This window comes from Mastomys coucha, unplaced genomic scaffold, assembly GCF_008632895.1.
Source record: "Mastomys coucha isolate ucsf_1 unplaced genomic scaffold, UCSF_Mcou_1 pScaffold3, whole genome shotgun sequence".
NCBI lineage: Eukaryota > Metazoa > Chordata > Mammalia > Rodentia > Muridae > Mastomys > Mastomys coucha.
Genome location: NW_022196909.1, coordinates 48,363,937 through 48,377,153, shown reverse-complemented (window position 1 = coordinate 48,377,153; position 13,217 = coordinate 48,363,937). Strand labels below are relative to the sequence as shown.

General features: G+C 52.8%; 1 protein-coding gene across 1 annotated transcript in view; it reads right to left on the bottom strand.

The window, feature by feature from the left end:
* Window positions 1-11,404, bottom strand: part of LOC116075537 (ubiquinol-cytochrome-c reductase complex assembly factor 2) — a 12,631-nt gene extending 1,227 nt beyond the window's left edge. Inside the window, exons 1-3 of the mRNA XM_031348788.1 lie at window positions 11,215-11,404; window positions 2,251-2,325; window positions 1,535-1,604 (exon numbers count right to left, since the gene is read on the bottom strand). Coding sequence (XP_031204648.1) covers window positions 1,535-1,604; window positions 2,251-2,325; window positions 11,215-11,352 — 283 coding nt within the window. The 5' untranslated portion in view covers window positions 11,353-11,404. The remainder of the gene's footprint in view (window positions 1-1,534; window positions 1,605-2,250; window positions 2,326-11,214) is intronic.
* Window positions 11,405-13,217: the final 1,813 nt, after the last annotated feature.

Sequence of the window (13,217 nt, the reverse complement as noted above, 5' to 3'; positions counted from 1 at the left end):
AGCCCTTCCCTGCCCCGACACTGCACACGTGCAGTGACACGGCCAGCCCTTCCCTGCCCTGACACTGCAGCAGGATGCTCTCCCTTGGCGTGTCAGCCTTCTCGCCTCTTTTCACTAAGGCCAGCATGGCCCTACCCCAACAACTGACAGCCATTCCTAATGTCCACAGGGCTCAGGGTTCCCTAGCAGACCTCTCGGTTATACTCTAGATATTCAACTTAGACGCTGGCACACCACCAGTTAGCTTTTGGGCCCATTTCAACACAAGCGCTAGCTGCAGTTACTGTTTATGGGCAGTGCCTCCGACCCTGCGACCTTCCCAGGTCCACATTCCCACACAAGGCGGCAAGGGTGACATGGGGATGGCTGCTCTGCTCTGCTCTGCTCCACTCCGCTTGGCTCTGCTTCCCTCCCCTTCCCTCTCCATAAAGCTCACAGGCCAGGGGCCACACTGCAGGCCTGGCTGCCCCTGGGGAGTGGAGAGCCTTATTGGGTGGTACTGGTTTCACACAATTGCAGCAAAAACCCAAGGCCTGCTGTGCACACATTGTCGGGGTTTCCGGGGCTGACTGGAAGCCAGACCAACAGTCTCCATGCTCCCCTGCTGCCCGTCCTGAGGCTTCCTGAGGTCTGCCAGAAGGGGCAAGGACAAGATGGCGGGAAGCATAGGCCACTCTCTGATCCCTGGCAGATACTCCTTCGCTGCAGGTCATGCATGCTCAGGGGCGTGGGAGTAAATTATACGTCAGGGAGACAAACACCTCAAAGAGATGCCTGGCCACACTGAGAGGCAACAGTGACACAGCAGGTGACATTACCAGGCTCCCATCTGCCCAGAAGGGCAAGAATTCTAGAAGGTCTAATCTTCATGGCCAGGAGGAAGGAGAAATATCTAGAGTACCAGACAGCCTATGTTCAGGGCCCTACCCTTCCAGAAAAGGTTAGCCTATTTTTATATACAATATCCTTGGCAATAAAAATAGCAGTTTTCCAGTACCTACATGCTCTGACCCTTTGAGGGACAATAGAAATGGGGAAGTGAGGAGGGGTGGCTGGCAGGGGCTTCCTTCCTATGAGCTGGGTTCTAGCCATGACTCCCAAACAGACCTCGCTAGACACATATCAAACCTGCAGACCACGTCTCCTGGGACAGATAACTCACAGGCGGATATCCCCATACTCATTCACTGAATGGCTTTTTGTTTTAATTAAAAGCCTCATTGTTTACAAAGCCCCCTTAGGACCATAAAAATAAAATTATTTTCCTTCCAAACTGAATCCAATGACTTCCAATTTGGCTAATATGTTCCCAGCCAGCAGCCTTGAATTAGAAGCAGTAAAGATGACTTTGTTGTCTAAAGCATGCCTTTGACCTTTTCCATATTCTGTGGCTCAAGCATATGAGCGCTGTGGCTTCAGGATTTCCCCTGGGCTACTCAAGGCTCTCTGGCATGAGAACTGTCTTATTAGGCAACCTTCTAACCTGGCCGGCTAAAGTGATGAACCAAGCAGGGAGGGCAGCCATGCTTCCTACCTGTGGACAGGATGAGCTTGTACTCTTCCACGGACAGGCCACTGAAGCTGGTGTCTCTGGGGCGAGGGTACTGGCACAGGGGCAGGAGAGAAGGGACACATTAGTTCTGCACACAGTGGCCTTCCTCAGGCTGGATGCAGGTGCTGAGGCCCGAGGCCTGACAATGAGGGGCACAGCGCCACCTGGAGGCCAGGCCTCGCAGGAACCACACCTGTGGCTATCTCCGCAGGCCCAGGCCTCTGCGCTCTAACAAGCAGCTCCCAGGTGGAGCCCACACAGCAGTCGCTGGTGTTTGGAAGGAATCCCTTGGGCGCACAGCCTCTTCCATTTGGCCATGCCTATTTGGGGAGCTCCTGACGTATTTTTCAAGTCTGGGAAAAATTACACTTGATGGAATTTGACAGTAATCATGCTAAGGGTGAGGAGGAGTGGGCCTTGGTGTGACAGGATCATCCTAGGACTCCATCTTGATCAGCGTGCGACACCAGTTCCATCACTGAGTGAGAAATATGAACAGGAGCATGCGCGGGCACACAGAAGCATGGCTTTGATTCAGAGGGCCTTTAAAGGCCTCTGCCGGGCACCATTGTTGGCTAAGCTGAAAGTGCTGGGTTACATCGCAAACCACAATTCTTTACAAATTCTGTATAATCAGGGCCCCCCACTCTGACGGTCCTCCTCTCAGAGGCGGGGTACAAGGGCCTGTGCCCACTCACCTTGTGCTTGTAGTAGTTTGAATGCAGCCGTGCTAAGCTCTCGTACATCTGATCACAGGCCTCGGGTTCTGCTATCTGAAAGACAGCGTGTCCCCAGGGACGTGAGCCGAGGAGGTGGGCCCCCACGCTGCACCCATACCTAGAGGGAGGGCTATGTGCACAATGTATTCACAGAGGAGGGCACTGGTGTCCCTGCGTGAGGGAAGCTAATTTCCCTATAGTTCCTGAAAGAAAAGTCAGCTCCATGGATAAAAAGCCCCACCTCACCCGCCTCGCGACCTGCAGGCTCTCTGAGCCCTCAACAAACAAACAAAAAAGCGTTCAGCAGCTCTTTGCACCTTGGGAACACCACGCCAGGGGTGGGTAGTATAGATATGCTGGGGGCGGTGTGGGCTCCAAGGACGCAGAAAGGAGCTCAAGGCAGGGAGGAAGGCCCTCCCAGGGAAAGGGACCCTGTAACGAGAGGACACAGGGTGCTGCCATGGAGCCCAAGAGCACCTGGGGCCACCTGAGGCCCAGGGGCAGGAGAAAGGCTGCTCGGAAAGCAAGCAAGCTCTATGAACCGAGATCAGTACGAAGTGGATTAAATATTCCTTATGGAAGACCCAACAACAAATGAGCCAAGGGACCCTCCAGCACTTCCATCTCTACTAAGCAAGGGAGAGCGCCAACCAGGGTTCGGGCAGTCCTGCAAGCCCAGCACTTGGTCAGGGCCGCGTGTGAGGTCAACCTGGGCTACATGGGCTACATGGAGAGCTCCAGCAGATCCTGGCCCATGGTGGAGGAGACACGGCCTGAGAAGAAAGAGCCATGTTGCAAATAGGACCCAGACCAGGACCAGGAAGAAAGCCCAGAGCAGGCACACGGGCTTTAACCACTCCTTCTCTCCACCCTTGCCGTCCGTCTATGGTCCTCATTACATTTCTCTGCCAGGTGGTTTTTGTTTTTTTTTTTTTTGGTTTTTTTTTTTTTGAGATAGAGTTTCTCTGTATAGCCCTGGCTGTCCTGGAACTCACTCTGTAGACCAGGCTGGCCTCGAACTCAGAAATCCACCTGCCTCTGCTCCCCAAGTGCTGGGATTAAAGGTGTGTGCCACCACTACCCAGCTCTGCCAGGATTTCTTAAGTCTCCCAGAACAAAACTCTCTTTTATAGTTCTCCCAGAATTCAAATGATGGCTTTTTCTTCCCTGACTTAAATCCTTTCTTGAAGAGTGAGCGTATAAATAAATCAGGAGTTAAGCACTTCAGCAAGGCAGCCCTCTTCTGCCTGTGTGTCAAATGAGGCCCCAGCCCTGCTTTCCTTTCTCCAGATGCATCCCCGGCTTGAGGTCGGCAGCGCTGTCCAGGAGGCACCAGGAGAGGGGGCTGTGGGCTGACACGAGTGAGCCTCAGAACTGAGACATGAAAACAGGATGGCGTGTGGGGCTGGCATCTCCCTGACAAGGGCCAGCAAGACAGAGGGTGGCAGCCATGTCCTCCAAGGGGGCAGTGCTTGGCACACTGCAGCCTTTGGGGTGTGTGTGTGTGTGTGTGTGTGTGTGTGTGTGCGCGCGCGCGTGCGGCCAGGGTCTCTATAGTCCTGGAACTTAGTGTGTGTGTGTGTGTGTGTGTGTGTGGCCAGGGTCTCTGTAGTCCTGGAACTTAGTGTGTGTGTGTGTGGCCAGGGTCTCTGTAGTCCTGGAACTTACTGTGTAGACCAGGCTAGTGCTGAAGTTACAGAGAGCCTGCGGCCCCTGCCTTCTGAATGCTGGGATTAAAGGTGTGCTCTCATGGCAGCAGCACACTGCTTCTCCAGCAAGCGTGGGTAACGAGCCACACAGAACACAGAGGCAGAGCACACAACCCCAAGCCCTCTGCCTTGGACACAGAATGCACCATCTCCACTCAGATGTCAGGACACAGGGGCTCCTCCTCCTGGCTGCAGTACTGGGCACATGTGGACAGGTGGCTCCTTGGCCTGAACCTACAGGACAGAGAGAGAGCCTGTCTTTTTTTTTTTTTTTTTTTTTTTAGGTTTTTCGAGACAGGGTTTCTCTGTGTAGCCCTGGCTGTCCTGGAACTCACTCTGTAGACCAGGCTGGCCTCAAACTCAGAAATCCACCTGCCTCTGCCTCCCAAGTGCTGGGATTAAAGGCGTGTGCCACCACCGCCCGGCTAGAATCTGTCTTTAAGAAGAAGGGAGGGAGGGAGGGAGGGAGAAACAGAAGGGTGGACAGTATTTGAGGACTCACAGCAGAAGCCGCCCTCTGCGTGTGCACATGCAAACATGCATGCACACGCACCCCATATACACAGCTGCATTCACAAACGGCAGTCACACAATGTCTAACACCAGCAGAAAAGGTCATTTCTTCTGCTGTGCTCTCCGACTTACACACTCCACAGCCTGCACAGCCTTGGTGCGAGCAGAGGCCTCACAGGAAAGCAGGGGCCTCTGTGGCTGCAGGGACAGTGGGGTAGCTGCCTGGGTGGGATGCTAAAAGATGGTGGGTAACTGACAGACCGTTGCCCATTCACTTAAGGCTGACACGTCTGCATGGCTCTTGTGAATATCTGATTATGTGTGGATGTTCTCGCATGTGACCATCAGGACAACTAACGCTAATACAATGCCATTGTCTAGTAATCTGTGCCCACATTCCAATCCTTAGTGTGGTGCCCTGTCCTGTGCCATGGCCACCTTGTGTCCTATGTCTTGTTCCGTTTCCATCTCTCATACACTGCCACTTTAGAGGATTACCAGTGAACCAGACTTTAAAGGAAGTGATAATAAGCCCCCACCTCTGAGGGCAGTGTGAAGCTGAAGGAGGTAGCACAGCCGTGCTGGGGACTCCATTTCAAGACAAACAGGGAAGAGCGCTGGCTGCTCAGACCAACACAGAGCACACAGGGTGAGCCAGGGAAGACTGGAGAAACGTCCCAGCAGACATCAGCTGGAGCACAGCCAGGAAGGACCCAAGGAGTGTGCATGAGTGGCCAGTGCCACTCACGTAGGCATGTTACCAGGGTTGGGGGCAGTGCAGTGAGAACTGGACCTGACCTGGACACTTCTAGGCAGCCACTAAGCATCCCATGGTCAGGCAGGGGGCTCTGCCAAAGGCTGCTCTCATGGCTGCTCACCTGCTCCGACCCCTCCCACCACCAGGCTGCCATCCTAGGGCCAGCAGAGCAGCCTGCTCAGCAGTCAGACCTGAGCCCCAGTGGCGGTCCCTGCAGAGGCTGCCTCACAGGGTGAGCACGGAGGACAGGGCCACCCTGACAACTGTAAGACCCGAGTGCAAAGCTGAGGTGACCCTGGGAACTTAGCCTCCTCAGTGCCCTCTGTCCCCAGTGTTCACGGAGCTTTGTAGGCAAGGATGGTGGCAGAGGTCTATCATCTCAGAACTCAGGAAGGAGGGTGGTGAGTTCAAGGCCAGCCTCAGGGACTAGATAACACAATGCAAAATTACCATCTAATTTCATCTGATTTCCCACTAGGTCAGGTGTCTACAAAAGGCTGTAAAGCAGCCCAGTGGAGGTGAAGGGAGTTGACAACATGCCAGTTTCTAGCAAATTCTTACTGCCTAAGGAGAGACAGCAAACTACAAGCCCCATCTCAGGGTCTGTGCTGTATCTAACTGCAGCTCAGCAGTTAAAGATCAGTCTTGTCTGCTACCTCACTTCTCCCAGTGAGACCCTGTCTCGATCACTCAGCCTTGTCCTATGCCTACCCACCCACACTTCACCTCACAGACCAGCACGACGCTCTGGAACCTGGGACACCACCATTCCTTATGGTTTTAGCAAAGGCTCCTACATGCCAAGCTTGAAAATAACTGGACTTGCATTTGCACCTAATGAGATTGAAGACATTTTGGGACAAAGAGCCGCACATGGGCATTATGAAAAATTCAACACTGTTCCCCACACGTGAATGAAACAGAGGCTCGAAGACGAGCGCCCTTCACAGCTCCATCTCGTTCCCCACATTTCCCTGCTCAGCCGTCAGTAAATTTCTCTTTACCATATTAAACTTTTATACATACAAATCTACATCCATGCCGCAGGCACTGATTTCGATTTTCAAAATTGAATTTTTGGTAGTGATAGCAATTCGTACAGTGGCCCCTGTTCTGGCGACACAAGGGAAGCATAAGTACATTGGAGAGGTGCTGCAGACTGCTCTAATGAAGGTGAGGTCGGATCCGGTCCAGGAGGCTCTACAAGGAGAAGGTTCCATGACTCTGTAATGAACTTCTGACAGGAACCACACTGACTTGGAGCACACTCCTGTCTATTTCTTGAGCACCTACTATAGAGGGTGCACCACTAGAGAACCAGGCTGTGAGGGACATAAAGGAGTAGCCAGCAGTCAAAGAGTGGACAAGAAATGAGCACACTGAAAACCAACCCTGCCTTGAGCTGTGTGGAGCTGAGTCAGGGCAAGGCAGCACTGCAGAACTCAGCAGGAGAGATGTGGGCGAGGCTGGGGAGTCACACGGGGCAGAGCAGACACGGTCCCTAACTGTCTGAGCTTGAGTAGCATGGGATGAGTGGGCAGAGAGAGGGCACAGGACAAGCTGACCAGCAGGTCAGGTTTCTGGTGTGTGGAGTACAGTGGTCCAAAGTCACTGGGTCTCAAAGATTAAGGAAGACTTAAGTTCTGAAGGCAGGCAAGGGCCTGTGAGGGCAGGGTACTGAGGCACCAAGGGGCTGGCAGGCACTGAAGGCCCAGAGTTGCTGACGTGGGGATCACTACTGGATGCAGCCATTTGCCCCCGAGAGGAGCAGCTGTACTTTGCACACATACACACACATCCCAGCACAGCTCCTTACTCTAAAACCGAGGGTAAAAAAAGACAACGACAGTCTGTCCCATAACCGCTCTCCTCCCACTCCATTTTTGTAGTACCTGAACATACAAAGAGCACACACTGTCCTTAGACCATGTCCCCAAAGTCTGAGTCACAGTGAGATGCCTTCTCTGTGGCCGTCACACGCCAGCCAGCCCCACTGAGACCAGGCCTCACCTGGATGACTACTCTCACGCCTTGGATCCTTTGAGATGCCGGCACAGTTCCTTGCTGGAAACCCAGCAAAGCTTGGTATCCTTCTCTTTGGGCCATCATCTAATCTAACCCTCTGTAAGACACAATGGCCACAGCCCGTCCGGATGGACAGGCAGCAGCACCTCCAGCCCATCCCCGTTCCCCGAGTGGCCTGAGCTGAGGAGGCTGGCCCAGCAGAGCTTTCAGCCAGCCATCGCCCTGACAACTCATCAGCAGGATCTGCTCCTTGCCTGCAGTAAGTCAACAAGCACAGCTGTCGGCCTTCCCCACACCAGGTGCCATTGTGAAGAGGGAGGTGCAGCAGGGAATGGCAACTCTTAAGAAAGCTGTATTCAGAGCTGAGCAGACCCACAGCCACCAACTTCAAAAGGCAACAACAAGCACAAGGTGGTAGGGGTGTTCCCTGTGTTCTGGCTCCCCACTGCCACCTCCTCCTGCTGGGGTTAGGGTGGGCCGAGAGATCCCCCGCAGGCCAACCTCTGCCATAAGGAGGGAGGCAGAGGCTTCTGTGCTCAGGTCTGTTAGTGTGAATTATTAATTGGCCTTCCAGCAAGCCTGGCCTTTCTGCACTGGTGTCCCACCGAGGACCACCTTTCTTCTTGCTGCACTGGGGAGGTGGTGATGGGGCATAGAAAGGAAGTGGGCCTCAAGTGTTTAATTCCTTGCCCCAACTGCTGTGATCCAAAAGGTCTGATCAGTGAATCCAGGGAGGGGGTACTTGATGCTCACAGAGGAAACCTAACAGGAGGCCTCTCAAGAGGCCTGGTAACAGGGACACCTGCTGAGACCTGTGCAGAGCAGGGCACAGAGGCTGGGCTGAGAACCCGGGCCGTGCAGAGCAGGGCATAGAGGCTGGGCTGAGAACCTGGGCCATGCAGAGCAGGGCACAGAGGCCGGGCTGAGACCTGGGCTGAGAACCTGGGCCGTGCAGAGCAGGGCATAGAGGCTGGGCTGTCTACTTGTCTCTTACTGTCAAGGAACCTGGTTTTACTTTTCTGATTTGATTTCATTATCTGTAAAAATCAGGACAGTGATGGCTTCTTCACCTGGGGGCCCAAAGGTTAAAATTAGATGAGATGTGCCAAGTGTTCTGTATACCTGGTATGGTGGGTGTTAGGCCAGGAGGATGCGGGTCTCAGCAAAGCTGTTCAGCACAGCAGCCTCTGCCCCCTCCAGTTCCATTTTCTGGACAAGTGGCAGAGAGGTGGGGGGGGTCACAGCCACCAGCCACCCCCAGGTCTCATCCCGCCTTCTACTGTGGGTTTAATGAAGCGTCTCTCAGAGCCACCTTCCCTTCTCAAGGTCTTTCCTAAGTGATCCGGGGGTGGCGGAGGGAGTGACTCACACACTGTTCTCCATCCCAGCCAAGCACTGCTCCCTCCAAAAATTATCACCAAGATTTACTAAGCCCAAGCAGGCTCAATTTCAGGTGACATCAGGATGAGCTACGACAGAGGTCCTGAGTAATGTGCCCGCTGCCACCACGACGCCCTGGTTCACTCCACCCAGAACACATCCATCAGCCGTGTCGGAACCTCTGGTGCAGCTATGACTCAAGTCTGTGTGGGCCTCAGCTGATCAGAAACTATGTCCCTAGGTGGTGACAAAGGATGACAACTCCCAAAGAGAAAGCTCTCCCCTCCCAGCTGGCTGTCTTACCCTAACAATCAAATAGGTGAGCTCCAGTCTCTCCTCCTCCAGCATTTAGCCTCTGGCTGCCCAACTCTAAGCTACTTGGGACAGAGGACCGGACTGCCTGTGTCAGCAGTGCCAGGGACCGCACGTACATCAGGAGCTTTGGAGCAAGGAGTGTGAGGAGCGAGTGTACACACAGGACACAGTCTGCGCTCTTGCCTTGACGCTGCCCAGCAACTTCCTCTGCATCTGGAGACGCTTCTGTGTACCAACAACCACATTAGACGGTGTGTGTGAGTCGGGCTGGGGGCTTCACCTCTATTTGCAGGAAGCTCATACTAGAAATTAGGGAGCACAGCCCATGTGGTTTGCCTCGTAATCTGTGAGGTATGGGTCAGTGAAGACTCCCAGCAACAATGTGAGGACCCTGGGCAGATCCGCCATCCATGTGACAATCAGCAGTCTAGTCATGTGGCCACTGGCTCCACCTCACTCATGAGGTGGGCTGGTTTAGCTGGCTCCTGCTTTGGCACGTCGTGGTCCGTCTCATAGGTCATCTCTCTGGCTGCCTATGTGTGCTGGGCATCTCACTCCTCACCTCTGACCTCTTGCCTAAGCCCTGTGCTCAAATGACCTCCTGCCTGCGTGACATTCCACTTGGGAGCCAGTCTGCCTGGCATCTTGAGTTTAAAGCCTCTCCATCAAACGTGCGATGCACTTCCCACACCCCACCTGCTCCTCCGTCTAGTCTTTCCCGTTTGAGTAAATGGCACCCAGCTGCTCAAGCCAAAAAAAGACAAGGGGGAAAACTTTAGGCACTGTCCTTGGTTCCTCTCCTTTACCCCACACCCAGGACACCCGCGCTGTTAATGTGACCCACCCTTTACAGACTACTTTCTGTTACTTCTGTCTCCTGGGGTGCCACCCTTATCTAAACCGCCGCAGGCATCTCTCTCTTTCAGTGCTACCACAGCAGGCTTCTCTGAGGCTCCTTGCTTCCCAATGCCACGGCACCAGAGTAACCTTTGAAAATTAGGGCACGTCAGTCCCCTGACTAAATGTTCCTGGTGGCTTCTCACTGGCTTCCTGGTAAGATGTGACATCTAACGCAGGCCTGGAGCGGGGGCTGGGCAGTTATGAAGGACTGAGGCTCGATTCCGAGTCCCCACACAGTGGCTCACAACCACTTGTAACTTCAGTTCCAGGGGACCCAACGCCCCCTTCTGGCCTCAGTGGGCACTGCACTAATGTAGTACACAGACATATCTGTAAGTAAAATTAAAAAACAAACAAACAAACAAAACCTGTATAGTGATTTTACTTAGCTCCCGCCTTCCTTCTGCTTCAAGTCTTAGCTGTGGCCATGCCACTCACTACCCGTAGGCTTGCTTTCTTTTCTGTAACATGCCGGTCTGGAGTGCCTGGTTGCCCTTCCCGAAAGGCAGTGTTCCCTGTCTTCCCGCCTTGAGTCCTACCTATGTGTAATTTCCTCGGGTAAGCCTCAGGAACCCGACTACTGTTACATTTACCAGATCAGAGTACTCATTGGGACTGTCTTATGCGTCTATTTGTTCTTCGTGTCCTGAATAAGAATTCAAAGCCATGGGGCTGGAGAGATGATGGCTCAGCGGTTAAGAGCACCGACCGCTCTTCCAGAGGTCCCGAGTTCAATTCCCAGCAACCAAAAGGTGGCTCACAATCATCTAAAGTAGGATCTGATGCCCTCTTCTGGTGTGTCTGAAGACAGCGACAATGTACTCACATACATAAAATAAATAAATCTTAAAAAAAAAAAAATTCAAAGCCACAAGGAGCAAGACCCCATCTAATTCACTGCTGTCTCTCTGGAACCTAACCGAGCTCTCTACGCCTGGCCGTGCTTGATAAGGGAACCTAAGCCAAAGTGGGGCGAGAAGGTCTACTAGTCACACAAGGGACCTGTGTGGAAGACGCAAACCGTTTCACAGTGGCGGAAAACAGTGAAGCTTTGCTGGAAGTTTTTGGGGAATAGGCTGGGCTTGCAAACACATTAACGATGTTATGGAACCCCGCCTTACTATTTGATTCTTTGAGTGGCGTCTGGACCTCGGGGGCTCTTCACTGATCACTACGCGGTGCAGACAAGGAAGAAAACTGAGTAGAAGGCGTCGCACTCCGAGGCTAACTGCAAGATGGACCTCGCACACGTGCAGCCTGTCAGAGCGGCCGACGCATGCGCAGACCCCCACCTCCCTTGCCGCCCATCGCTCCGACGTCCCCAACCTCCTCCCCTCCGGTCACCTGGGTGTTTTCTCCCTCCCGAAAGGCCTGCGCTACCCGCTGCCGCAGGTAAGCGCCCAAGTCCCGGCCCCGTTTGGTCTCGTCCACTGGCCATTCCTCACAGAGCTTAAGAAAACGCCGGTAGCGGAGAGCGGCCATCTTGGGCCCCGCTTGCCCCGCCCCTGGGGGAGGAGTCAAGACCGCAGAGGGCGCGTGCGCACTAAGGCGTGCCGGCCTCCCCGCGCGCGTGCGCAGTTCTGCCAACGGTGCGCTCCCCTCCAGGCAGCGGCGCTGCTCACCTTTGAGAGCGAGGTCTGAGCGCTTCAGATTCTTCGTCCTGGAACTCGCCCAGCTCCCAGGGGCAAAGCAGACGCGGTGTACCCTGGGGACAGCTTTGCTCTTCGCTTTCAATGACTTCACAAGCTCGAGACCAAAAAAAGCTTCCCCCGAGACCTCTGCCGCTTTGCATAAGCGACACATTTGCACGTGAATGCAGGTTGTTACTGGCTGGAGATGTGTTTGATCTTAATGTCTGGCGTGTGTACACACACACACACACACACACACACACACACACACAGCTGCCCCACCCCCACACTCATCACCCTGTACTTATCTCTGCCACATGGATCTCTGTGACAGTTCTAGATCTCTCTCCAGCCTCCGGACCGCGTTGTTCACCACATGCACAGGTTTCCTATGAAGTACCAAAAAACGTTGTTGCAGCCTGGAAATCTTAAAAAAAAAAAACTTTTTATAGTGTGTTTTCTTTATTCTAATATGTATGAGTGTTTCCCTGCAACACGTACACGTGTCAGTTCTGAGGACCAAACCTGATTCTCTGCAAGAGCAATAAATGCTCTTAATAACCCGTTTCTCCAGCCCTAAGAATGAATGTTTTTATTGTGGCAAAATACAACTTAAAAAATACTGCCTTTTCCATTAATTTTTAAAAATAGTTTGTGTATGAATGTCTGCCTATGTGCATGCCTGGCCAAAACCAACCAACCAAACAAAACACCCGATCCCCTGGAACTGGAATCATAGAGAGTTGTGAGCCACCATGAGAGCTCTGGAAAGGAAGAGAGGGAGGGTCTGCAAGAACAGCAATAGCCCTTAGCCACGGAGCCATCTCTTTAGTCCCAAATGTACTATGTTCAACAACGGGTGGTCCATGTTAGGTGGTCCAGGTTGGCCTGGAATTTGAGATCCTCCAACCTCAACAGCCTCCTAGGATTATAGACATATATCCAGTGAAGTCCCTTTACCTGTGAGCCATCTTGCTGGGCGGATCCCCTTTCTTTTGATATGATATATATATGTGTGTATATATATGTATATATGTGTATATATATGTATATATGTGTGTATATATGTATATATATGTATACATATACACATATATATCATATCATATATATATACACACATACATATATATATCATATAGGTAGCATATGGGTGTGTGTGTATGGTTTTTCTTTTGATATGGGGTTTCTCTGTGTAGCCCTAGGTGTCTTGGAACTCACTCTATAAATTAGTGCTGAATGAATGAATGAATGAATGAAGCCACATTCCCACCTAGGTCTGTCAGACCCTAACCCTCTCAGCATTCACAACATGGGGAGCAATTCCTGGGGGTGGGGAGCAGTGCACAGGACTATCTGTCTGCCCAGCCCTTGCTGTAGCAGATAGAGGAAGGGAGACCACTGAAGGAGGCAGCAGGCATGAACTTTTCCTGGCACCCTGGCACCTTCCTCAACCTCTAACCATACTTCTACCTCAGGTGGAAGGAAAACCATTTACTACCATCAAGTTACTCTCCCTAAGACAGGCAAGGGGGTCTCTCCACCCCTGACTCCCAGGTTGGGTGTGGCCAGGCAAATGCTCTTTAAAGCCATACCTGGGTGGGCCTTGTGGTTTCCAGTCTACCCTGGCCCTCAGTGCCTGGAATCAGGGAGTAAGCATATCTCAGGAAAGCCACCCAGCTTCGTGGCTAACAAGAGCTAAGGTGAGGCTGTGCT